The 26,255-nt window shown below is 40.6% G+C and overlaps 1 protein-coding gene across 1 annotated transcript in view; it reads left to right on the top strand.

Annotated features, from left to right (window-relative positions):
* tbc1d32 (TBC1 domain family, member 32) overlaps positions 1-26,255 on the top strand; it is an 86,210-nt gene that overhangs the window by 9,940 nt on the left and 50,015 nt on the right. Inside the window, 16 exon segments of the mRNA XM_089021775.1 lie at positions 152-239; positions 867-985; positions 2,087-2,206; positions 2,487-2,575; positions 6,034-6,156; positions 8,616-8,724; positions 10,654-10,747; positions 10,820-10,948; positions 11,932-12,018; positions 13,975-14,044; positions 14,912-15,030; positions 16,733-16,887; positions 16,959-17,099; positions 18,077-18,265; positions 20,170-20,971; positions 21,103-21,175. Of these exon segments, the coding sequence (XP_088877901.1) occupies positions 152-239; positions 867-985; positions 2,087-2,206; positions 2,487-2,575; positions 6,034-6,156; positions 8,616-8,724; positions 10,654-10,747; positions 10,820-10,948; positions 11,932-12,018; positions 13,975-14,044; positions 14,912-15,030; positions 16,733-16,887; positions 16,959-17,099; positions 18,077-18,265; positions 20,170-20,289 (1,752 nt within the window). The 3' untranslated portion in view covers positions 20,290-20,971; positions 21,103-21,175.

Raw genomic sequence — 26,255 nt, 5'->3', positions numbered from 1 at the left:
TTAACAAGTAAACACTTGAAATCTGCCCCATAATTAAACGCTCCATTGATACATTTTTGTTTAAGTCTGTTTTTGAATACTTGTCATTTGCTAAATTCTCCATATTTATTTTTATTAATTTCTTTATTTATTTATTGAAATTATCTTTTAGGGCAGTCGTCACGAGAAGTTTGACTGTGGAGTTCTTGTAACTCATTTGGCAGCCATGGGGGCAGGAGCGATGGCTTTGCAGCGCTCAGGTACGTCCACGACCGCGCTGCAGCTTCTAGCTTCAATATTGTACGCTGGTTTTGTTTCGTCTGTCCAACAAAGCTTGTTTACAGGAAGAACATGAGTTATAACTTATAGCGTGGACCCAGTTGTCACAGTTACACAACGCAGTGGTTCATTTGCACAAAACAGGACCACCCCTGAAAAGGGGCTCTTTTTAGAGAGCCGATTCTTTTGGCTCGGCTCACCAAAAAAAGATCCAGCTCTTTTGGCTCCCAAATGGCTCCTCAGTTTTTTTTGGCCTAAATTAATTTACTACTAAGAATAATGTAAAATGATATGAAAAACGAATTACAAATGCTGAAAATATGCAATTGATCATTTAAAATTTTTAATTTTACATATTCATAATATATCTAGCGAACTATCTATGAGCTAGCTAGCTAGCTATTTGAGTCATTGAGTGAACGCTGGCGCATGTCGCTGCCACTGCTACCCCACAGAAAAAAAAACATATCCTGTGACTGTATAGTGACCTTTAGAGTTTTGAAAGGCGCTTATAAATGAAATGTATTATTATTAAAAGCAGGTTCCGGGGCACGCTAACTATTGCATCATACTCAATAACCCCCATTCATTGTGTTGTCGCATGCCAGGGTATGTGGAGGCTTTAGTTCTGGAGCTGTGGTCGTCGCTGCAGTGCGGCGATGAGGATGCCAAGTTGGTCCGACCTGAACCCACGCCGATGGACCCCATCGACAGGAGCTGCCTCAAGGTGCTAACATGGCTGGAAATCGATTCAACAATGATTATTTACAGTAATCCCATTTTTATTGTGGGGTTTATGTTCCAAATAGTAGTAATAATAATAATACATTTCATTTATAAGCGCGTTTCAAAACTCATCATAAGTCAAATCCATGAAGGTTTATCATATTTACTATCTGTGCTCATCTCTGTTTCGGAGTGACAAAAAAAAACGACATGCACAACAAACAAAGATGCCAGAAGGTCCTGTTAACCTATTTTATCTGCCATTCATAAAACCAAATCGGCGCTTTGGGTACAGCGAAACAGGCCCACATTTCACACTGACAAGTACATTTGGGAATAAGTTCAGACAAGGTCATTATTATATCCGAGCGGAGTACAGTGGAACGCCCCACGCTGAGGAAAACTGTCCACTAAAAACAACATTGTAAAATATGTGTCATTTTTTGAATCAACAACCAATCTCTTAATAATAATAATACTTTTTAATTATAAGCGCCTTTCAAAACTCTCAAGGTCACTTTACAGTCACAGGATAAGTTTTTCTGTGGGTGAGCAGCAGCAGCGACACGCGCCAGCGTTCACTCAGCCTGGAAGTAACTCAAATAGATAGAAAGATCGCTAATAGATAATTAATAGCTAGGTAACTAGATAGCCAGCCAGCCAGATAGTTATATACTGTAGCTTATTGATAGCTAGCTCGTCAGCTAGATAGCTAATAGATAGCTAGCTACATATCTAGCGAGATGTCACTTAATCTGTCAATCACTCAGCTTCTGCCATGCATCCACACATGCCCACACAAACACAAGTTAAAAATAATCCCACAGGATCCGCCAATGCACGCTTCAAACACATAAAAAATGTAAATTATTATTATATGTGAAAAAACAAAAAAACGACTTTTTAATGTCTGTTAGCGGTGGTTACCATGCTAACAATGTAACACTGATATATTTGCACTTCTGAAATATTCGCAAGCTTTGTAAACTGTCTTTGACATCGTGTTTAGGAACCAAGCTTAAATGATATTGTGATGTGGACATATTTCTGATCCTTGTTATTGACCCGCTTTGGTCGGGTCACTCTGTGCGTCTACTTGCAGTCCTTCCTGTCTCTGGTCAACTTGCTGTCGTCCTCTCAGTCCGTGTGGCAGCTGCTGTTTGGACAACCTTTGGCCGACAAGAGTGAATACACGCTGAGGGAAGTGCCAAACTCTGTGCCTGTGAGTGGCCTAGCAGGCGCATACACACACATATTATGGAAAAGGGGAAAAAAATGGTGCCATCTTGTGGTGGCATTTTTGTGCTCGGGAACTATGCTCAAGTGATTCGAGGCACTTTATTTATTGTGACAGTCATCATTACGTTTTGTGAGTGCATGTGTACGCTTTTCCCACAAACTGGAACTGAAACTTGTTGGTTGTCCCTCAAATCCGCGCACAGAACACGCACCTGTAACATGGTAAATGTGTGACCTTCACGGTTTCCCGCTGTGCTCCGCAGGACTTGATTGACAGGCTGATTGCTGTCAATTCCACTGCCAAGATCCGCTCGTTGTTCCACTACGAGCAGTCGCACGCATTTGGCTTGAGGTGAGAGCTCCGTGCATCACAACAGCGGCAGCAGTGGAGAAATATACATTTCACAGCAGCACAGTGAGGAAAGTAAAAGGGAAGGAAGAAGTAGAAAAACCAAAATACACGACCTGCTGTAAAGGCCGCCACTCTAGCGGGCGCCATCTTGTAGTCAAAATAAAAAAACAAAAACTAAATAACACCACAAAAGACACACAGTCATTCAATCTTTCTGCACCATATTTGTTGGATGAAGCAGATCAAAGCGTCCTTTTCACCAATGGATCAGGGACGTCATGGTGAATTACGCACGTCTGCTACAAGCTAAATGTTGAAAGCAAACACGAAGCTGTAGCATCCATTGACGAAAACAGATTGTCTCTCATATCCTGTCCCACGTAAATCCGCTTCAATTCCAAGCCGCGACAGTTCCACATACGCATCGGCATATTACTATTCAATACATGAAGTTGGTCGACTTCTATGATGCTATTTGAAAGTACATTTCTCATCGGGAATTAATTGTACAGGAAGTGCTTTATATTGAAAAAGTAATGGAGTCACCAAAGTAGCTCACCTAGCTACCCACGTGATGGCGCTTTTTGTTCGTATGGACTTTAGAGGCCCGTTGTATTGCGCCCCCCCCGTCTCGTGCACGACTGCTGTCTTTTTAATATGCTACTGTTGTTCTGAAACAACCCATAAAAGTAAGCCTCTCGACGAAGATGAAGAGCCCAAATGTCTTCTCCGGTTGCTACCATGGCAACCGGCACTCGCCCGGGCCCTGCATTGATTGCTACGCCCTCCCCGCTGGTGATGGACAAACCCGTGGCACTTGGCGCAGAACGTGAATTTTGGTCATTACGATGTATTTATTTATTTTTAAATAGAGCATATACTTCCGAACGCAGCGTATTGATTTGAAAACTTTAAATGCATTGGCAACGCGGAGCTAGTGCGGTATATCCGGCAGACTTCTGAGTGAAGGGAACAACACGTAAGGGGGGGGGGAAGCTTATCAGACAAAGCGCTAACAGGTCGACTTCCTGAAGCATTGCTTTCACACGGGAGGAAGAGAGGGGTCATCGAGCCTGACTTCCTTTCACTTGGCGGCTATCAGGCGGACCGAGAGTGCGCGTCAATCATCCGTCCGTCCGTCCAGCAAATAGGATTCTCACGGACACTTTATTAGGTACGCTAGTTGTTTAGATCCGATGGAATTCCCATTGTGGCGAGCAAATGTTATTTCTCAACAGTGTCCATCCCAGCAACACAAGCGGGTCAGGTGAAGTACTTTGAATCGTGACCGGGATCCCTTGTAGTTGCACGGTGGAGTTTTGTAAAGTACAAAGCCCAAGCGTCGTCGTTATTCTGCAGCTTGTGAGTCTCAGCTGAATGCTTAAAGGACAACCGATGTCTTCGGACAAGTTGTGTTCATAATTTGTAAAATGGCTTCAAATGACTTCTACTGAGTGTATTTTACAAAGATTCCACCGCTTATAGCTATATTTTACGTGTTAAGACTCCTGCTGAATATTCCGGAAGTCTTGTTTTTGAGTTGGTGACAAGTCCTTACGTGACGTCACTGAAGGAACGCCCCTGACCGAAAAAAGGACACATTGTAGCAGTCCTTCCATCACGTCAATGCATTTTTCTGTGCTTGTTTGGTCACCGAAAAGAGCCAGAAGAGGGCGACCAAGCTCCATATATGGAGTTTATCAGCCTGTGGAAACATGCTGATGAATTCCTTACAGGAGCTCTGTCGCCATTTTCTGCCTCTTTTTTGGTGAGCCATTTCTCCCCAATGTTGCCTCAAAATGGCACGGAATAAATTATTTAATTGATTGCAAATGTATGCAAATTTATGCTTTCCTCTTCAGAACTATTTGAATCATATTCATAACTGGATGTGTAACAAGAAAGCATATTCTCCGAATCTGAAGCCATTGTTTTGATTCTCCAGCAATGCGTGATGTCACAAACTAGGGGCGGGACTTTCTGAAAATGCCCAATTCGCAGCTCAATTTTTTGCAGATTTTGGACACTTTTAAGTCATTTTTATTGGTGTTTTGCATTTAAATAAAAATATCATACTGCGTGTTTTGGGTCTTTTAGATGCTATAAAATGTTTTTCTGATGTCAGTTAGGAAACAAAAAAGTGACGTCGGTTGTCCTTTAAGCCGAGTATCATTACCGGCATTTGAAAATGAACCATGAAGGCTTTTCGCGGGGATTCCCCACACATTTTTTTTTCCTTCCCTCGTTTTTTTTTTTTTTTTCGTATAAAAAGCTCGCAAGTGAAACTGCCGGAGAAAATTGCCTTCACTAATCCGCTTCCCCGGGACATTCATGACTCGTCGGAAATCGACAGGGATTGTGGTGGTGAATGGAACCCGGTCTGACAGTGCAGTTTGTGTGACTTTGCGCTCCTTCCTGCTTTACTTGTCTATCTCGCTGTGCCAGCATTTCGTGTAATGTCCTTGACATTTTACCTTATCCCACAGCAAAGTGGTGTTATGGGATTCATTTTTGCACGTTTTTATCTCAAGTCGTCTTTTCCTCATTAAAATTAATAAAAATGCCTTAACCCCTGCAAAAAAGAACAGCACTGAATAATATCCCCATAAAACATTGTCATTAAATTAGATTCGATTCGATTTGATGAGCCTTTGTCTCACAATGAAGAAATTTACATTTCACATCATCAAAAACAAAATAAAAGAGCTGCTGTAAAGGCAGCCACTCTCGCGACGCCATCTTGAAGTCAAAACAACAACAACAAAAACTAGATAACAATATGACAACACAAAGACACAGTCATTCAATCTTAAGCACTTTCTGCACTGTCTTTATTGTATGAAGCAGTTATAGATGAAAGAAGCGAGGATCAAAGCGTCCTTTTCACTAGTGGATCAAAGACGACATGGTGGAATGTGCATGTCTGCTACAAGCTTAGTTTTGAAAGCAAACATGAAGCTGTAGCATCCATTGCCAAAAAGATTGTCTCTCATCTCCTGTCCCATGTAAATCCGCTTCAATTCCAAGCCGTGACATATGATGATAATAATAATAATAATAATACATTTCATTTCTAAGCGCCTTTCATAACTCTAAAGGTCACTTTACAGTCACAGTATTAAGTTTTTCTGTGGGAGAGCACTGGCAGCCACATGCGCCAGCGTTCACTCAACCCCGAAGTAACTCAAATAGATAGAAAGCTAGCTACATAACAAGTAAAGCCCAACCCTGACATTTTGACATTTAGTCAGGGGAAAAAATGATGAATCTGCTGATTAATTTAGTCAGGTGGCGAAGCGCCAAATAAAGTTCCGCGAGCCATGCAGCCAGTCTTGCTCATCGATTGTAAACCACTCAGTAAACTACAGTAATAGAAGAGGATAAAGAATATATGCCTGTATATAATATTTTATTCTATCCAAAGGGCTTGAAATCATGTTATCCCGTGTTATTTGCAGACTGCTCAGCGTGCTGTGCTCCAGCTTGGACTCATTCCTGCTACTCGAGAGCCAGTACAATATCTGTGCCACGCTGCTGCAAAGCCAGAAGGACAACATAGCTGAGCGAAACGACAGTGACGGGTAGGAACTGACATTAAAGTCCACTCTGTCCTTCTGTGACATAATATAAAAGGGACAGGAAACAATCGTCACTGGGTGGCTTTGTTGCGGAGTTCACGGATCCGCTTTTAGATTTCTCGTCGTGATCACATCGCATGAGCGGAATCCACATGTGTAAAAAAGGTTAGTCGCGCAGGGTCGTGGCTAACCGCTGGAGCACGGCGAGCGCAAATGCCAAAAGCTCAGCAGGCTCGCCGCTCGGCTTTGTGTGAAACATTGGGAGTCTGACGTTTTGATGTGAGCGAATGTTTTTTTCTTTTTTCTTTCCCTCTTTACTCACCCTGAGGGGGGCTTTGCTAATGCAGTACTAAAGGTCTTCGTGTTACACAAGGTACTGACTTATAACTGGTGTTCACAGAAATGCTCGAACACTTGATCTGAACTTCTAGCACAACTCAAGGCTCAATGGATGAGCCTTTATTTGTCTCGCAGTGCAGAAATTTATATTTCACAGGGGCAAAATCAAAATACAGGAGCTACTCTAAAGGCAGCCACTTTCGCGGCGCCATCTTGAAGTCAAAACAACAAAAAAAGCTAAATAACAAATAATCTGACACAGCACAAAAGACACACAGTCAATCAATCATAAGCACTTCCTGCACCTTCTTTGTTGCATGAAGCATTTGTAGATGAAAGAGGAGAGGATCAAAGTGTCCTTTTCACCAGTGGATCAGGGATATCATGGTGGAATGTGCACGTCTGCTACAAGCTAAATGTTGAAAGAAAACACCAAGCCGTAGCATCCAATGACGAAAAGAGATTGTCGCACATTTCCTGTCCCATCTAAATCCACTTCAATTCCAAGCCGCGACTGTTAGAAATTCCTCCCAATCAAAAACTGTGCTGGCATATTCAACAACAACAAGGCCTGCCAACGACTACCTACTCGGCCGCCATCTTGGACTTCTTAGCATCTGCTTGTAAGTCAATAATAATAATAATAATAATGATAGTAATGATGATAATGATAATAAATAATAATACTTTTCATTTCTAAGCGGCTTTCAAAACTCTCCAGGTCACTTTACAGTCACAGGATGCTTTTTTTATGTAGGTGAGCAGTGGCAGCCACACGCGCTAGCTTTTACTCAACCCGGAAGTAACTGAAATAGATAGCAAGCTAGCTAGCTCGCGAATAGATAGCCAATTGAACACTCTGATAAAGGCGGAAGTATACGCCGAAACATGTCAGGTAATTGAACACCTAAAAAAAAACGGAAAAGAATCTGTTGTAAATTAGATATCAAGTAGATCAGCATCATCTTCACGATCCGCCAAAGTGCAGTTTTTCTCCCATTTGCCATCTTCTTTACTTCAAGTGAACCCAATTGCGGCCGTCACAAATTCAGGTACGTCTTGTCAAGGCACATTTCATTTGAATGCGCGTCGTTCTTCGAGCCGGCGTGAGTAGACCTTTCCAAAAAAAAAAAAAAAAAAAGAACGCATCGTCTCCTCCTTATTGGCAATTTTCAAGTCCAAATTGCCTCAGAGGTTGGAATGAAAGCAGTTAGCATTCAGCCTTAAAAGGCATTTCGGATCGGCAAATTCACAGATCCAGCGAGAGGCGTTAACACCGAGCTTCCCGCTCGCCACCATAATATACTGCAGCGCCTCTCGTTTATAGTTTTCATTTTCCATTCAAAGTCTGTAATTTGACTTTTCACGGGCACTTTTTTTTCTTCTTCTACTGCTGCCGTTACAAACTCAAAATGGCTTTTAAAGGACAACCAACATCACTTTTTTGTTTCCTAACTGACATCACAAAAATGTTTTATAGCATCTAAAATACCCAAAATGATATTTTTATTCAAATGCAAAACACCAATAAAAATGACTTAAAGTGTCCAAAATCTGCAAAAAAATGAACCTTGACCTGTTTCAGAAGGTCCCGCCCCCTTGTTCGTGATGTCACTCCAAGACGTCTTGCCTTGCTGGAGAATCAAAACAATGGCTTCAGATTCAGAAATATGCTTTCTTGTTACTCATCCAGTTATGAATAGGATTCAAATCGAGGAAAGCATACATGTTTGCAATCGATTAAATAATTTATTCCGTGCCATTTTGAGGCAACGGGGGGGGATGTATCACCAAAAAAGAGGTAGAAAATGGCGACAGAGCTCCGTGTAAGGAATTAATCAGCTCGTTTCCACAGGCTGATTAATTCCTTACACGGAGCTTTGTCGACCTCTTCTGCCTCTTTTTGGTGCAACACGAAGTTTTCAGACCAAACAAGTACAGCAAAATGCATTGACATGATGGTAGGACTGCTACAATGTGTCCTTTTTTTCGGTCAGGGGCATTCCTTCAGTGACGTAGGGTGAGGACTCATCACCAACTCGCCTGACATTTCATGCTCATCAACAATTGAAAAAAAAAAGGTTTCTTCTCGTTGCGTGATGGTCAAAATATCCTCTTTTCAGGCGCTTCATCTTAGACAACGCATCACTGGAGATTAACCACACGCTGGTTCGTGTCGCCGTTGTTGGAGGACCATCCGAGAGGAGACTCCCCCCTCGGGCCTTGCAGGAGGTCAGACTTAAACACCGAAACTCAATACACTCAAATCTCTTGCCATTCACAAATTTATTCAGGATTTGAAAATATGACGTACATTGCCATTCCGACTTTGTTTTTTTTTTCTTGTTTGGGTGCCGATAAAGCGCTGGTCAGACCTCTGGCCATGTTTTTCACTTCCACAAGGGGGCAGAATTTCCCCCTTTTTCCATGTTAGCGCTTTGTTTCAGCTTCAGCTGTTATGAAAGCACTATATAAATCAATATGTATGTATTGCATTGTATTTTTTTTTCTACTTCTTTCTTTCCTTTCCTCTTCCTTTCATAACTTTGCTGCTGTGTTACTTCCGGGTAGAGTGAACGCTGGCGCGAATGGCTACCGCTGCTCACCCGCAAAAAAAAAAAGTTCTTATCCCGTGACTGTAAAGTGTCCTTGAGAGTTTTGAAAGGTGTTTAGAAATGAAATGTATTATTATTATTATTATTATTATTATTATTATTATTATTATTATTATTAGTTTTTGGACAGCCACCCTCATTTCAAGCATATATAACTCCATACCCATATAAGTTAGTATAATAATAATAATACATTTAATTTCTAAGCGCCTTCAAAGCTCTCAAGGACACGTTACAGTCACAGAATTTGTTTTTTTTTGTTTGTGCGGGTGAGCAGCGGCAGCCATTCGTGCCAGCGTACACCCTACCCGGAAGTTAGGAATTAACTCTTTTTTTTTCTGATGAAAGAAGAGAGTATAAGGTTTCTTATATAGTCCAAAAATCCAATATTCTGTGGGTGCTGGTATTTGAGTGAAAATGACAAAAACCCTGGCACTGGAGTGGAGAGATTTTTGCACATCCTCTGGCAGTGAATGAGTTAAAATCTTATTTTTATTTGTTATTTTTTATATAATGACAGAGAACACTTTATTGCATGATTGGGGACCAGCTATCAATTATTCAGTTCTCATTTCAGCGAACAGAAAACGGGGTTTCATTTCAAGAGGAGGTCACAGAGAGGATATGACACATTTCGAATAGAAGGAGAGTCCTTACGGGCCTCCGAAGGGAACGTTTGCTTCAAAATTTTCACAGCTTTTCTGTTTATGCCTCCTGTTGGAACACAAAACAAATCAATGTATTTTTTTTCTCCTCCAGATTCAAATTACAAGTCCCATCAGCTGTTTTCAAACCAAATCTTATATAGTGTCCTCTTATCGCTAACTATCTATTTGCTATCTATTCGCTATATAACTAGTTAGCTGGCTACCTAGCTAGCTATGTATTTGCTATCTATTCGCTATCCAACTAGCTAGCTGGCTACCTAGCTATCTATCTATTTGCTATTTATTCGCTATCTAACTAGATAGCTGGCTACCTCGCTAGCTATCTATTTGCTATCTAATTAGCTGGCAGCTACGTAGCTAGCTATCTAATTGCTATCAAACTAGCTGGCTGGCTACCTACCTAGCTATCTATTTGCTATCTAACTAGCTAGCTAGGTACCTAGCTAGCTATCTATTTGCTATCTATTCACTATCTAACTGGCTAGCTGGCTACCTATCTAGCTATCTATTTGCAATATATTCCCTATCTAGCTAGCAGGTTACCTAGCTAGCTATCTATTTGCTATCTATTCGCTAACTGGCTAGCTGGCTACCTAGCTATCTACCTATTTGCTATCTATTCACTATCTAACTAGCTAGCTAGCTATCTATTAGTTATCTAAGAGCTAGCTAGCTAACTTTCTATCTATTTAAGTTATTCCGGGTTGAGTGAACGCTGGCGCCTGTGGCTGCCGCTGCTCACCCGCAGAAAAATTGATCCTGTGACCTTGAGAGTTCAAAGTCGCTGAGGAATTAAATGGATTATTATTATTATGATTATGATGATGATTATTGTTATTATTGTTATTGTTATTAATATTATTATTATCTCCGTGCAGGGAGACGATCCCTATCCCTGGCCCATGTTCTACACATTCCCTCCACCCGCCTGTTACATTTTGGACCCACCAAAGCCCCAACCGAACCCGCTGGGTGAGAATCCCGTCGTGTGATTGAATAATCCGCATGAAGGAAGGCGTTGACACCTGCTTTTACACCATCCAGAACCTCAGCTGCGCGACTTCCTGGCATCTCCTCGAGAAGCTACAATGGAAGATGGCTGGATGGAGACGTGTCGACGACTTTACCGTCAAGTTATGATGACCGGGCACCGGCACGGCTTGACCACAACAGGTAAGATGATGACTATGTGGCTTCTATTTATTTTAGTTATTTAGTTAGTTAATTAGTTAGTTAGTTAGTGAACTCATTCACTGCCAGATGTGCAAAAATCCACTCCACTGTTTTTTTCTAGTGCATCATCCATGACAACAGATAAAATGCCTCACCTTGCAAATACATAAAAATAAATACAATACATGAACTCATTCACTGCCGGACAAGGTGAAAAAAATGTGTCCATTGCAGTGCCAGGGTTTTTGTCATTTTCCCTCAAATTGCAGGATCCACAGAATATTGAGTTTTAGGACAATGCAATGCAGTGTAGGAAACCTTAAACTGTCATCAGAAAAAATTAGTTAATTCCTTTGTTATATGGGTCTGGAGTTATCTGGATTTGAAATGGGGGCGTATGTACAAAATACAATACAATGTTCAAAAATGTGACCACGCCAGGGCTTTTGTCATTTTCACTCAAATTGTAGGACCTACAGAATATTGAGTTTTAGGACTACGTAAATAAACATTCAGTGCAGCGTAAGAAACCTTAGACTATTTTCTTTCATCAGAAAAAAAGAGTTAATTCCTAAGTTATATGGGTCTGGAGTTATCTGAGTTCGAAATGGGGTGTATGTACAAATACAATACAATACAATACAATACATACATATTGATTTATATAGCACGTTCACAATAAACTGTAACAAAGCGCTAACATGGGCAAAAGGCAAATGCTGCCCCCTCCTGGTAGTAAAAAAAAAAACATGGCCAGTGGTCTGACCAGTGCTTTATCGGCACCCCCTTCGCAAGAAAAAACAAAACCCGGACAAATTCGGGAATGACGCTCCAAGTCATGTTTTTCAATTCCTGAATAAATTCGGGAATGGCAGCCAATGAGTTAATTAGTTATTTATTTAATTCGATTTTTTTTTTCTTTGGGCCTTTATGTTGTCTTGTGATTTGTGTGCACGCTTTTGTGTGTTTGGTTTCATATGCAGCGTTGGCTGACCTTCTGGAGAAGGTTGTGTACCATCTGTCCAAATGTTCCACCGAGCGCTTCTTCTCCCTGCCTGAGCACAACAAAGGTCAGTGAGTGCTACGTGGCAACACCGCGGCTAGCTGGCCCGCTCGTTCTTCTTCTTCTTCTTCGACGTGACAAGTCGGAGAAAGGTGGTTAAAGGGCAGCGGTGGCAAGGCGCGCATATTGCTCTCTGGACACCTGTGCTCTTTCGCCGCCTGCCGCTGCTGGTGCTGTTATGTGATGACAATGTTACATGGCTTGGAGGCAAAAGGAGATTCAGTGGCGGAGAAGGTGGAAGTAGTTGTAGTTGAAGTAGAGAGAAAAAGACATTGCATGCAAACATGTTGTCGAATGTCCTTTTGATGACCGGGACAAGGAAATGAGACAAAAAGAATACAGCATTGGGGAGAAAGATGAGAATGTTTTTTATTTTCTTTTTCCTCATACTTGGATTAAGAACTTAATTGGTTCCCAGACAGTGTGTGTAAGGCGAAAAGTGTGTATCCCAAAAATTTATTTCCCATAGGAAACCATTAAAATGAGCATAATCCGTTCCCTGGTCCCCATAAAACATAATGTTCTACTTTCAAATTTTCTATGCCTTAAAACTACACAAAATATACCTCATTTTATGTATAATACATGTGCTATGCTATTATAATTAAATAAATAAACTGTACTGTATAATAAAGTCGTTTTCTTTTCCTTTGTGATGGTCGTTGATGGCTTGATGGAATGGAGTGGCATTTCATCAGCATTGAACACTTGATGAGGAACGTAACCTTCTTCTTTCACCATCTTGAGGAATGATCCCTTGTAGGTGCTTTCTCTGCGATAATTTTACCTAGTTCCTATCATTTGTGTTCTGTTTAGCTGGGTTGATAGCTTTTTGCATCAAGTGTACAGATGGGTTGTGCGGGTTGTTTGTGGATCCTGATTGATGGGATATTTTAACCTTGCAGTCTACACTCTGCCTTTGAACTATCAAAGTTGAAACTCTCTCACTGTCGTCCGCCTGTCTCTTTAATGTTTAAACCAACCCCCCTCACTGCGATCTTGACCAATCACGTGGCTTTAACTGAAGACTGTGGGCGGGTAATAGAGAACAAAAACAGTCGGCTGCCATTTTGTTGTTAGAAGAACGGGCTCGTTCGCGAACGACACATCACTCATTGAGCCAGCTACGTGTACGAAAAAAAGTTTGTATGCCAAAGTAAAAATTTCATAGTTGTAACGTTCGTAAACCGAAAACTTCGTAAGCCAAGGGGTTCCTAAACCGAGGTATCACTGTATTCACCTTCCGTCATATGACACCGATGAGGGCTGTCGGCGGTTTACTCTTTACTAGCCAGCGGTTAAACAACCAACCACACCGACGATGGTGTCGTTAATTAGTGGATCCCCCAGCTCCAGACGCGCACGCTTCCATTTCCACGACAGCATCCACGTGCTCATTGCAAGACTTCTCAAATCGTCCGTGGAATGTTTGCAAATTAAATTCCCGATAGCTAACATCTGTTGGTCAACTTTTCACGGATGGCAGAGGAGGCGCGGTTTGAGTAGCGCGACGAATCCGGTTCACAAATGCACGCTTGGCCTTCCATTTTGACAGTCAATCCCTGTAAATAACAATCCGCCATGTTTCCGTGTGCGTCTTGGCTCTTAGCCCGGCGCCTTAGCCCGACTTTGAGTGCTCTGATTTTTTTTTTATGCGCACTGAGAGCAGACTCATTTGGCGAGCATTAACCTTTTGTCGGTCAACATCCTCCCCAGTCGTGCGCTCAGAGGCGGAGATTTCTTTTTGAAAATGGGCCGGCATACCCAGAGCAGCTTTTTTTACGTGCCGTCTTATTAGCGGCGCGACTCGAGATGTCCACGGCATCCATTTTAATCGTTCTAAATGTGACACATTGATTTTCGCTATTAGGCCTCTAAAACAACAAGCAGTAATTCAACGCATTTGCTTATTTTATTATTATTAAAATTATTAGTTATTCATTTTTTGTCATTGTAATCACAGCACAGGAGGCGAGTGCGGACGCCGTGGTGCTGTCACCTGTGGAAATGCTCGGCATGGATGTCTGCCTTAGGTATCGTATCACTTTTATTTATACTTGAAGGCACCAAATGCTCAAGTGAAACCAGCACGAATTTATGATTATATTTTGTCCATGAATCTTATTAAATAATTCCAAATTGACTTTCTGCTGCTTTTCATTGCTTTTCTGCTGTTGTGCTGCTCCGTTTTGTTATTAAGCATTTAACCAATCATATTTCAGCCATCATTTGTTACCAGGGTCAGTAATCTACCTGCTACGCCTTCACAATCAATTCTGCAGGCCCTGCAACATAAAAATCAAATATCAATGAAACTGTTACTTGAACCAAACAGAGTTCGAGTTGCCAATGTTAGTTTTTGCAAATTATGAGTGGCTAGTCACATGATTGGCTAGTCACTACCCAATCATAGTATCACTAGCCGCTAGTGAAGGGCATACTGGCCAGAGCTAGCATACTGAAATGTAGCGAGCTGCATAAGCAAATATTATGTTGTGTTGATTTAATAGTGGTTTTGTCAACCTACAATGGCTGAAAGAGGAGAGGAAATGGATTTTGTTGCAGATATACTGTTAAGGCCATTTTCAAGACGGACTTTTCAAGAATAGATGGACATCATTAAGGTTGGACAGCTCCGAGGCTAGTTAAAATAGCAAATAATATTGCAATTTTGTGAGGTTATCATGAATCCACATGTTTATCGTAAACATTTGAACATTTTAAATACATGATTTGAGTTTATTCAAGTCACAAGTTGGCCACTGCACCCTCTAGTGGACGTGTACTAATATCACAACACACTCGCAGGTAATTGATTCATACATAGGACTACTGAAGGCCTAGGAGTGACATGCACGGCCTGCCAATGCATTTGAGTATATATAGTTTTTCCCCACCAGATATGGCGTCGCCCTCAAGCTGCTCCGCCATGAAAATGCCGTGAGCCACCTGACGCTCCTTATGAAGCACGTCAAGAATTTCCTGTCCCGCCGGAGGCTTCCGATGTCTTCACCGCTGCGTATCCTTTGACAATTCTGACTTCTACGTTCACATTTTCACAAGTCTTGTGATTTAACGGAGCTAACCTGGGAGCTCTCGGGTTGAAAGGCGACAGCTTGCTGAGAAATCTCGACATGGTTACAGACGTTCGGGTCTCGAGGTTTTCAAAGCGGCCCTCATGTCAGAAATGAATGACTCATGTTTAGTTGAGGGTGGCGGAGCAGTTTTAGGATTGAAAATTGACTTTGAAAGTTTGATTTTCACTCACTATTGTGAAGCTGCGTTTGGCTTTGAAAAGGAGGCTTTTGTATAAAGTGATGTTGAGATTCTCAAGGGCCTATTAGTTTTTTTTATTTTTAATAGCTTGATGTGGTTGCATTTGGGATAAAAACTCTTTCTTCCGACGGCGCCGTGCCTCATTTGGAATTCCGTGGCAAGTTGACAGCGCATTGTAGATTGACGGAGGCAGTCAGTCACAGTCAAAAGTGCTGTTTAGCTCTTTGTTTATTTGCTACTCATCCGCCAGCATCCCCGCCGAACCAAACATCGCTTTTGTCCTCCTTATTGCTTTATTTGGCAGTAAAAAAAACAGATCAGAACATTAAAAAAAACTGCCTCAATTGTTCATAAACAAGATTTTGTAACTAGGCTACTGTTCTAAACAAGTTCCAAGTTTCATGGCTGGAGTTTCAAACACTGTTTCAAATTTCAACATGTGGTTCGGCTTCCAAGGGTTAGAAAATCAAATTTGAGTTTCAACAAAGCAGTGAGGCGTTAAAGCAGGGTTCAGATTTCAATATTACGGTTTCAAGTTTCAATATTACGGTTTCAAGTTTGGGTTCAAAACCGCACTCAAGACTCAGGGGAAATTGTTTCAAGCAGATAAGAAGACAACATTTTGCCTCTTAATTTTAATGAATGTATTGTTATTTTTATTTTATGTTATTTTACTTTTTTATTTTAATTTCTGGGATTTAATTACTCTCCAATCTGGGTTCAAATCCGCACTCAAGACTGGGGAAATTGTTTCAAGCAGATAAGACACCATTTTCCTTCTTCATTTTAATGTTTTTATTTTTTTAATTATATTTTATATTATTGTACTTATTATTTTATTTGTATTATTTTTTTTGAGTCAACAATTTCACTCTTATTTTAATTTAAGTAATTTATTTTATATTGCTTTACTTTTGTATTTTAATTGTTATTTATATTCTTTTGTATTATTTTTTTAATAGATATAAATATATATAGATATATTCATATTTTTTTTTTATTTTTATGGCATTTAATTACTCTCTGTCCAGGAAGACTAGTCGTCAAAAATTTCACTCTTATTTTAATTTAAGTAATTTATCTTATATTACTTTTGTATTTCAATTATTTATATTCTTTTGTATTTTATTATTATTATTTTTTTTATACATATAAATATATATAGATATATTCATATGTTATTTTTATTTTTCTGGCATTTAATTACTCTGTAGTGTGGGTTCAAATCCGCACTCAAAACTGGGGAAATTGTTTCAAGCAGATAAAAAGACTACATTTTGCCTCTTAATGTTAATGTATTTTTTTATTTTATATTATTTTACTAGTTGTATTTTTTTTTCTGTGATATAATTACTCTCCAGTCATTTTTCCACAGTCTGCACTGATAAACACAACTCGCTTTTGCAATAACGCTAATGAAGCTAATCCTTGAGTCGGCGCCTCAGTCACTGTCCAGGAAGACTATCCGGGCCACGATTGGTTGACGTCAACGGTCTTCCTGATGATGTCTGGTGACTGGCGGCGCTCTCTGAAGCTGCTTCGCCATCTTTCCTCCGCCCTCACTTCCGCTTTCATTTGGCCAGCCAGCGCACACGCGTCCGTGAGTTTCCCGTTTTCGAATCGCAGCAATAGAAAGCCCGCCGATGTCAATTTAAGATACGATGGCTGCAGGTGGACCTTACCGTCCGAGTGGCTGAGTCGGGAATGTCCCCGCTGTACTGGAGCTCGGCTCACTACGTGGAGATGCTGCTGAAGGACGAACTGCCACTTGTGCACGCCGCCTTCCGGATGTCCGGTTTCACCCCATCGCAGGTCACGCCCTTTTATTTGTCCTTGTGTCGTACCCCAATTTCCTGCCTTTTCTTCCACAATCCCACCCTTTCCATTTGCCATCCTCTGACATCTCCTCTTTGGATTGTCCAAACTCCAAAGAGGCCAATTTAACATTCAGCTCGTCTTCTTGCTCTTTAAGCCCCCCCTCCCTGGATGACTCACCGCCGTCAACCCGGTGTCGCTTTTCAAACACTCCCACTTACCTGGGGAGGCGTGGGTGCGTGCGTAGAGGAAAAGATTTGTATCAGTTAGACCACAGGTGTCAAAGTCAAGGCCCGCCCCGCCACATCATTTTTTTTGGGCCCGCGAAAGCAAATCAAACTTGTTAAATTCCATGATGATTGCTAAAATCTGAGCCAAAATTTCATATTTTTGGATGTCAACCACAATAAAAGTCATTATTCTTGACTTCAGATTTGAAAACAAGTTATTCATTAATTTGCTGTGTGCTCTATATGTAATATTTGAAGGGATTTAAACATTCTAATGGGTTCCCCAAATTCATAACGGCCCTCGAGAGGAAACCATAACTACAATGTGGCCCGCGGCAAAAAATGACTTTGACACCCCTGAGTTAGACGTACAAAGTTGGCGTTAGGTGAGCACAAAGCCCCTGCCAAGCTGAAAAAAAGGTAGAGTTTCAAGTCACATCGAAGGGTTTTCCCAATGAGGGTTTTGAGTTTCAAGCCTGGGTTTGGTTTTTGAAATGAGTGAGCGGCCGCCGTGATGTTTGGTGAATACAAATAAACGGCGGGCACGCGTCCACTCGTCACCACGTCCCATAATCCCTCTTCAATATTCAACACCGCCGCTAGCCAGCCAAGTCTCCTTCCTTCCATCTCTCCAAATGCTTCCGAGTCAGCACAGTTTTAAATTACACTCCTGACGTGTGCGCGTGTGGATGATGTTCTTACTTGTGTACTCTCACCTGCAGTATATGGTTATTTAACACACAGATATGCATCCACTGGCTGACTCAGTGTTTCTGGAACTTCCTGGATTGGCCTGAGATCTGCCACTACGTGTGCATATGCGCACTGATGGGAGCAGACTACCAGGTGTACGCCTGCCTTGCCGTCCTCAAGCACCTGCAGCCACTTCTGCTGCAGCAAACGCAAGCTCGCCAGATGCAGGTTTTCCTCAAGGTGAGGTGGCAGAACTAAGAAGTGTTTGTGGGTCTGTAGGAAGGTGGGGACTTGGTTGGGTGAACACTTGAGAATGAATCTCATGAACTCATTCACTACCAGACATATGCAACAACGTGTCCATTCTAGTGCCGGGGTTTTCGTCATTTTTGCTCAAATTTAAGGAACCACAGAATATTGAGTTTTGGGACTACATAAACATTCAGTACAGCGTTAGAAACCGTAGACCAGGGGTCGGGAACCTATGGCTCGGGAACCTATGGCTCTTTTGATGATTGCATCTGGCTCGGCGATAAAACTAAATACATATTCTCGCTTTTCCGCTGTTCATTTCCTGTTTGGGCGGCAGTTGGCGGAAAGCGCAATTTTGATTGGATGATACTAACCTAGGTGACCATTGATGTCGAAACAGGTAAACGCCCCCTTTTAAATAAGCCTGACGAGAGAGACAGCAGAAAGCAAGTGTGCAAGCTAATGAGCAGTGTGCAGGCTAGCTAGCAGTAACTTCGCATATGGACTCGGAAAGTTGACTTTCATTCCGATCGTTTGGCTGGATTTTTTTTTACCAATCATGAGCAACGGAAAACTATTCATATTAATGGTGATTATTATCACAAAGTTATTTTAAACAATACATTCTGGCATTTTGTTGAAATCACGTGCGGGCGTGTTTGTGTGTGTGTATGTGGCTCTCACTGAAAAACTTTTCTAACTATTTTACTTTTATGACTCTTTTAGTCAAAAAGGTTCCAGACCCCTGCTGTAGACTCTCTTCTTTCATCAGAAAAAAACAGTTAATTCCTAAATTATATGGGTCTGGTGTTACATGAGTTTGGAATGAGGGCGGCGGTCCAAAATACAATGCAATGCATACATATTGTTTTATGTAGTGCTTTAACAACAGCTGAAGCTGGAACAAAGCGCTAACATGGAAAAACTGGAAAAGCTGCCCCCTTGTGGAAAAGAAAACATTGCCAGCGCTTTATCGGCACCCAAGCTTCAAAAAACAAAACCCGGACAAAGTTGGGAAAGTGATATTTTCAATTCCCGAATAAATCGGTAAATGGCAGTGAATGAGTTGAAGTGACTTGGCTTGTCATCTTCAGGGTCGTCCACCGCCCACCACCCACTTGCTGTGAATAAAAGAGCAGCTAGCCCGCCTTTATTACGGAACGCTCACCTAATGAGCACTAACATCAGATTACGCTGCTGAAAGAGACCAAGTCAAGTGTGTGTGGGGGCGGGGGTGTACTCGAGTGGGTTGCACTGTCCTTATCCTAAATTGAACCATTTAGTTTTAGATATTGCACTATCATCTCTGTCCTCGTCATTTATGTCTGTGGGAACACTATGAAGGCCGGATTCTTACACACATACACGATTTTACACACTAGGGCCGTGGAATAATATCTATATTTCATCCGAATTAAACATTTACAAGGGGGGACAAGGTGTTGGAGTTGTTGGAAGTCTGCTCAGAGGAGCTTAACCACTTAAATTCTGACTAACCTCTGTGGGATATCTTATACTGAGCTGCGGGGGTGCAGCACCGCTGCGAGATGTACGAACGCGGCGGTGGGATGCGCTCTCACTAGCTGTGGGAATTCTGATGTAGGAAGTTTGTTTGCGCAGCCGTGAAAGCAACAGTCGTGTAGCGTGTTTTGAAAATGTAGCTGAGTTCAACATTTGAATGTCCCTGTCCTGCATGTTACAGTGCAGTGGATATTATACCCCACCGCCCCTGATGAATTGCCCCTTTTCTGAGATACCCTCGACCCCCAAAACTGAGATCAAGCTAAATCATTTCCAAAACATGGTGTTTTTTTGAGAGTTAGCAATTAGCATATAGCATGTACATTTGTCTTAAGTTGTAATGGCTACAATGCTAACTTTTGCCTTTGCAGGAGGAACCCATCCAGGGCTTCCGGTTCTGTGACTATCTGGATTTCATGCAGCTACTAGAAAGTCGCTACCGGAACCTTGTGCTCGGTGACATGAAAAGCATCTGCGATCCCGCCGTGTAAATGCAGAGAGGAGGAATGTTAACTCATTCACTGCCAAACGATTTGCAAAAATGGGTCCACTCCAGTGCCAGGGTTTTTGTCATTTTCACCCACAGAATATTGACTTTTAGGACTACATAAACATTCAATTCAGCATAAGAAACCTTAGACTCTCTTCTATCAATAGGAGAACAAAAAAGTTAAATCCTAAGTGATATGGATCTGAAGTTATCTGAGCTTGAAATGGGGGTGGCTGTACCAAATACAGTTCATATTGTTTCATATAGCGCTTTAACAACAGCTGATGCTGTAACAAAGCGCTAACATAGAAAAACGGCAAATGCTGCCCCCTCGTGGGAGGAAAAAACATTGCCGGTGGTCTGACCAGCGCTTTATCGGCACTCCCACGCAAGAAAAAACAAAACCCGAACAAATTCGGGGATGGCACTCTACGTCACGCTTTTCACTTCCTGAATAAATTTGGGAATGGCAGTGAATGAGTTCATGTAAATAGCATTTAGCTTAGCACGTCTGCTGCAGACAAGACAACCTGCCTTCCCCTGTGAAGTTGAGGCTTCAGTTTGCGAGAGGAACAATCAGTCAGGATATTTCTGCCCTTCCATTGCAGTCTTTGGATTTCGAGCTAATCCTGTACCGGAAAAAAAAAAAAACAACATGGCACGGAGACCGATCAACACTATTGGTTTGTAAAAGAAATAATCAATGGACATTGACCATATTTGGACATCTGCCCGACAGCGAGGATACACTACTTCATAGAAAATTCATTCAAAATAAAATTTCATATAAAATTCCCGTGTCTACTATTTCTAGGTCCATAAAGCTCCAAGTTCTCAAGCACTCTTCAACCTTTGATGGAACAGTATCATTACCCACGACCATGAAGGTAGAGTGTGTTCCCCACCCCCCTTTTTTTTTTAATGTCGTCCTTGCACTCGTTGCGCATCCCACGTTAAGACATGGCAGCCGCTCACGATGAAAGATGCATGAAGACTCTTGCATCACGGCAGTAAAGCCTCATCAGTAACCACGCCGTCCCCTCAGCCATCTGATGTGTGTCACGCGCGGCACTGTCAGGCGGGAATCCCAAATGAGCTGGCCGCGCCGCAGCGCGTCTTCATCCTGGTCTCGATTTAATGCCAAGCGGCGCATGACGATTGGTCGCAGGGGAGGGGGGCTGCAAGGAAATTAAAAGCTGCATCGATATTTTCGGCCCGATGGGCAGGATGAAAATGTCGCTCGTAATCATGTTTTGCTCGACATAATGTCGTTGAGCCAGTATTGATCTGTTATTGTGTACATGCTGAAAAACAGTCATTTGGGGGAAGGTACTAGTTATCTTGTCATGTATAAATGCTTTCCTTATGAAAGGACCAAAAATGAGATGACATCACATTGCTGATAATACTGTAAATTTCATTTATGAGCGCCTTTCAAAACTCTCCAGGTCACAGGATACTTTTTCTGCGGGTGAGCAGCGGCACGTGTATATATATATATATATATATATATATATATATATATATATAATATGTGTGTGTGTTTGCGCGTGCGTGTGTATATAGATAGATAGATATACACTGTATATATACATAGATGCAGTGATACCTCAGCATACGGAATTAATTGGTTCCCAGAAAGTGTGTGTAAGGCGAAAAGTTCATCTGCCAAACATTTATTTCACATAAGAAACCATTAAAAATGACAATAATCTGTTCCCAGGTCCCTATAAAATTTAATTTTCTACTAAATAAGCCTTAAAATTACACAAAATCTAACTTATTCTATATATAATAAATGTGCTATTGTATTACGCTTCCGGGTTGAGGTGCTAGCAACTATTGTAGCGAGATTGGGACGCAGTACTATTATGCAGTTGAAACTCTGCAGTGGCCCCAAAATTGAACCCTGTGGAACACAATATGACAGAATGATCATAAAATTCGATTACATTCGATTAGATTAGTCTCGCATTGAAGAAATGTACATTTCACAGCAGCAAAATCAAAATAAAGGCGTTGCTGTTAAGGCAGCCACTCTTGCGGCGCCATCTTGAAGTAAAAAAAAACAAAATAAACATGACAACACAGACACAGGCAGTCATTCAATCCTAAGCACTTTCTGCACCCTCTTTGTCATATGAAGCAGTTCTAGATGAAAGAGAAAAAGATCAAAGCGTCCTTTTCACTAGTGGATCAGGGACATCATGGTGAAACGTGCACGTCTGCTAAAAGCTAAGTTTTGAAAGCAAACACGAAGCTGTAGCATCCAATGCTGAAAAGAGATTGTCGTATATCTCCTGTGCCATATAAATCCGCTTCACTTCCAAGCCGCGACGTAACAAATCACAATCCTCTCCTTTTGACATTTAGTCAGGGGGAAAAAAAGGAGTCTGCTGATTAATTTCGTCAGGTGGAGAAGCGCCAAATAAAGTTCCGCTAGCCCTGCAGACAGTCTTTCTCAACGATTGTAAACCACTCTGCACAAACTGCAATATTGGAAGAGGATAAAGAATATACAAAATAGAGGATAAAGAATATACAAAAAACAAACACAAAGCTGTAGCTTGTCCCGTGTAAATCCGCCTCAATTCCAAGCCGCGGCAGTTCCACATATTAATCTGAAATAACATAATATCATACTTTATACATAACACTAACAATATTCAAATGTAAATGTAAAGAAATAAACCATTTGTGCAACATGACTAATTCATCGCGGCTCCTGGTGGGCGCGACAGATCCATCATGGCTACAAATGAATAACTCAACCGCTTGAATAAATCAGTTTTAGGATTGCATATTTTTGCTCTTTAGTCAAACCAGAAAATCCTCCAAATGACGGTCATTTTGAATAACGCATAAGTCGGTTCACTTCGATCTCAAGGCACTAATTTATTACTATTTTCAAAAAAGTGAGGCCACAACATGGTGCCGATGCTCATGCTGTTAGCATGTAGCGACTTTATTGCTCTGCATAAATAAACAACAAAGACATTTTCACTCAGATGTATTTATTTGTTGTTATTTTATTGACTGAAATGTGAACAATTTGCTCCTTGAATATCACCGGGCTGACAAAATGCTTCCGGAACGTGTTTTCCAAAACAACCAAATGTAAATCAGGATGCAAATGTCAGACTTGCGTATAAACAAAACAAAACAATACCGCAGTCATTTTGCAAGCGCGTCGTCAAGCTGACTGGAACGTGTGGCTGCTAATGGCTTGACAAGCGAGCACAAAAAGAATAAAACATACTTTTTTATTTTTTGTATATTTTTTGCTAGCTGCTGTGGAAGAAAAAAAAATGCATGCGGTGTTTTACATTAACGCCAATATGTGCAAACTGGGAGCCTCTCCAAGCAAAACAAAATTTTTTCTTGCATGGAAATGACAAAACCTGCCAACAGTGACAAAAAAAGTCATGCACTGAATAAGTCTAAACAATACCAAGGCAAAAATAAAATAGAAAGCTGTAATCAACAGTTGTTAGAGAGTGAAATGGACTTTCAAATACTCATTTTTAATCAATGCTTTCAATAACTGTAGTCATAAGAGCTTTTAAATAAAAGGAAAGTGCAAGTTAAAACAATAATACCAAAATAAATGAATAAATAATAGTTTTAAATAATCACGAGAAAACCAGTAAGAGAATTGAATACAATTATTTTATGGGCGTATATTAACAATTCTGCCATGGTAAGGTTGCATTTGTTTTCCCTCCCCACCCAAAATATTTATTCTTGTACAATGAAATTGTTTTTTGAAGTCAACAATTTGTTTTTGCAGTTACTAAATTATGATTTACGTTACAGCCCTGCGCATGTTTTTGGTCATCGTGTACGTTTGCAGTCAAAAATGGTGGTTAACAATTGTATGTTCATGTCAACAATTGTGTGTTGATGGTCAGTAATTAAATGTTCACAGTCAATGCGGTTATATTTGGGTTACTGGAAAGTGTCCTTGAGACCTTTATTATTATTATTATTATTAGTAGTAGTAGTATTAGTATTATTAGCATCCTTTGACTGTAAAGTGACCTAGAGAGTTTTTAAGGCGCTTAAAAATACAATGTATTATTATTATTATTATTATTATTATTATTATTATTGGAAGAATCATTAGCGCTTTCCTTCCTCACTGATGATTAAAAGAGTTGTACATGTTGCTATCTAGCTGTCTACCTATCTAGGTAGCTATCTATTGGCTAGCTCTCTAGCTAGTTATCTATTGGTTAGCTATATAGTTATTTATCTATTAGCTAGCTATCGAGCTTGTTATCTATTAGCTAGATAGCTATTTAGCTAGCTATGTAACTTGTCCTGTGACTGGAGTGACCTTGAGAGTTTTGAAGAGTGCTTGTAAATGGAATTTATTATTATTATTATTATTATTGTTGCTGTTATTGGCAATCTCTTAGCTAGCTAGCTTTCTATCTATTTGAGTTACTTTGAGTGGCTGCCGCTGTTTACCCACAGAAAAACTCATCCTGTGACTTTAAGGTGACCTTGAGAGTTTTGTATGTATGGATATTATTATTATTATTGTTGTTGTTGTTGTTGTTGTTGTTGTTGTTGTTGTTGTTGTTATTATTATTATTATTATTATTATTATTTATTGTTGTTGTTTAGAGAGTTAATGGCGACGGGGAAAAAAAGCTGTTTAGATGTCTGCTGGATTTGGTGCGCATGGATCGATATTGCCTGCCTGAGAGAAGTCGCTAGAAAAGGTGGTGGGCAGGGTGCGGAGGGTCCAGTCAGATTTTCAACTGTCAGTTTAAAATTGGATTTTGTCCATTTTTGTGAACGCCCCGAACCAAACCGTGTTGGAATAACACCGGATTAATTTGATGACTCAATCCTATCATACGCGCAAGTGCTTCTATACCCAAATTGCAGTCGGCATTTTGTCATTTGCCGCATATGGCAAACTGGATCTCATCCTGGGAGTATGACCCACATTTTTGTGGCATCTCCCAACATCTTATCTAGTGTTAACGTCAAAATGCTTCCGGTGGACAGCGACATCCGACTTTTTGGTCTTTTTTTTTTTCTTCTCCTTCTATCCCAATTCCGACAATTCACTGACGTTACACCAGCTGACAAAGTGCTAGGGGACGGATAACCTTTATGAGACGCGGATCTCCTTTATGAGCCGAGACAGTCTTGTGTGTGCCACTGAGTTCACTGTCAGTGTGCTTGAGTGCTTTTTCAACTTTGAGTAACAAGCTCAGTCCATCGCTGCATGTTGAGGGACTCGATATTTGGAGATGGAAAGCAATTTGAGCATTTATTATAAATGTACAATAATATTTTTATGGGCTTTGAGTTTTATTCTCATGGCTATGAATTTTATGTTGATCACCAACATTCTATAGTTATCCTCAGATGTCTGTTTAAAGGCCATTAGTTGTCTGTTGACAGTCAAAAATTATGTTATGTTTAAATTATTATGTATTCATATTTTTATGTCAGCACCATTGCTGACATGGAGCAACTTATTAATACGGACATAATGTGGTGGTTATTTTAATTAGTAATTAGTGTCCAGAAGCTCATTAGCGGGTGTGGGTCAGGCGACTCGACCTTGGAGAAGCTTGTGCTTTTGCGGTAACACTTAATGGCTGGCATTATTATTATTATTATTAGCATTATTAGCATTACTATTATTATTATTGTTATTATTATTATTGTTATTATTATTATTGTTATTATTATTATTGTATTATTATTATCCTTATTAGCATTTTTATTATTAGCATTATTATTCACATGATTATTATTAGCATTATTATTCACATGATTATTATTAGCATTATTATTATTATTTACATGATTATTTGATATTATTATTTGCATTGTTATTATTATAAGTATTATTATTGTTGTATTTTTTGTGGTGTTGTTGTGAATGACGATCCTGTTCAAGGCAACTAGCTAATTATTGCTAATTAGCACGATGTGCTT

The sequence above is a fragment of the Hippocampus bargibanti genome, linkage group LG19, assembly GCF_051943395.1.
Source record: "Hippocampus bargibanti isolate YZ-2025 linkage group LG19, ASM5194339v1, whole genome shotgun sequence".
Lineage (NCBI taxonomy): Eukaryota > Metazoa > Chordata > Actinopteri > Syngnathiformes > Syngnathidae > Hippocampus > Hippocampus bargibanti.
This window is presented reverse-complemented; position numbering and strand designations above follow the sequence as displayed.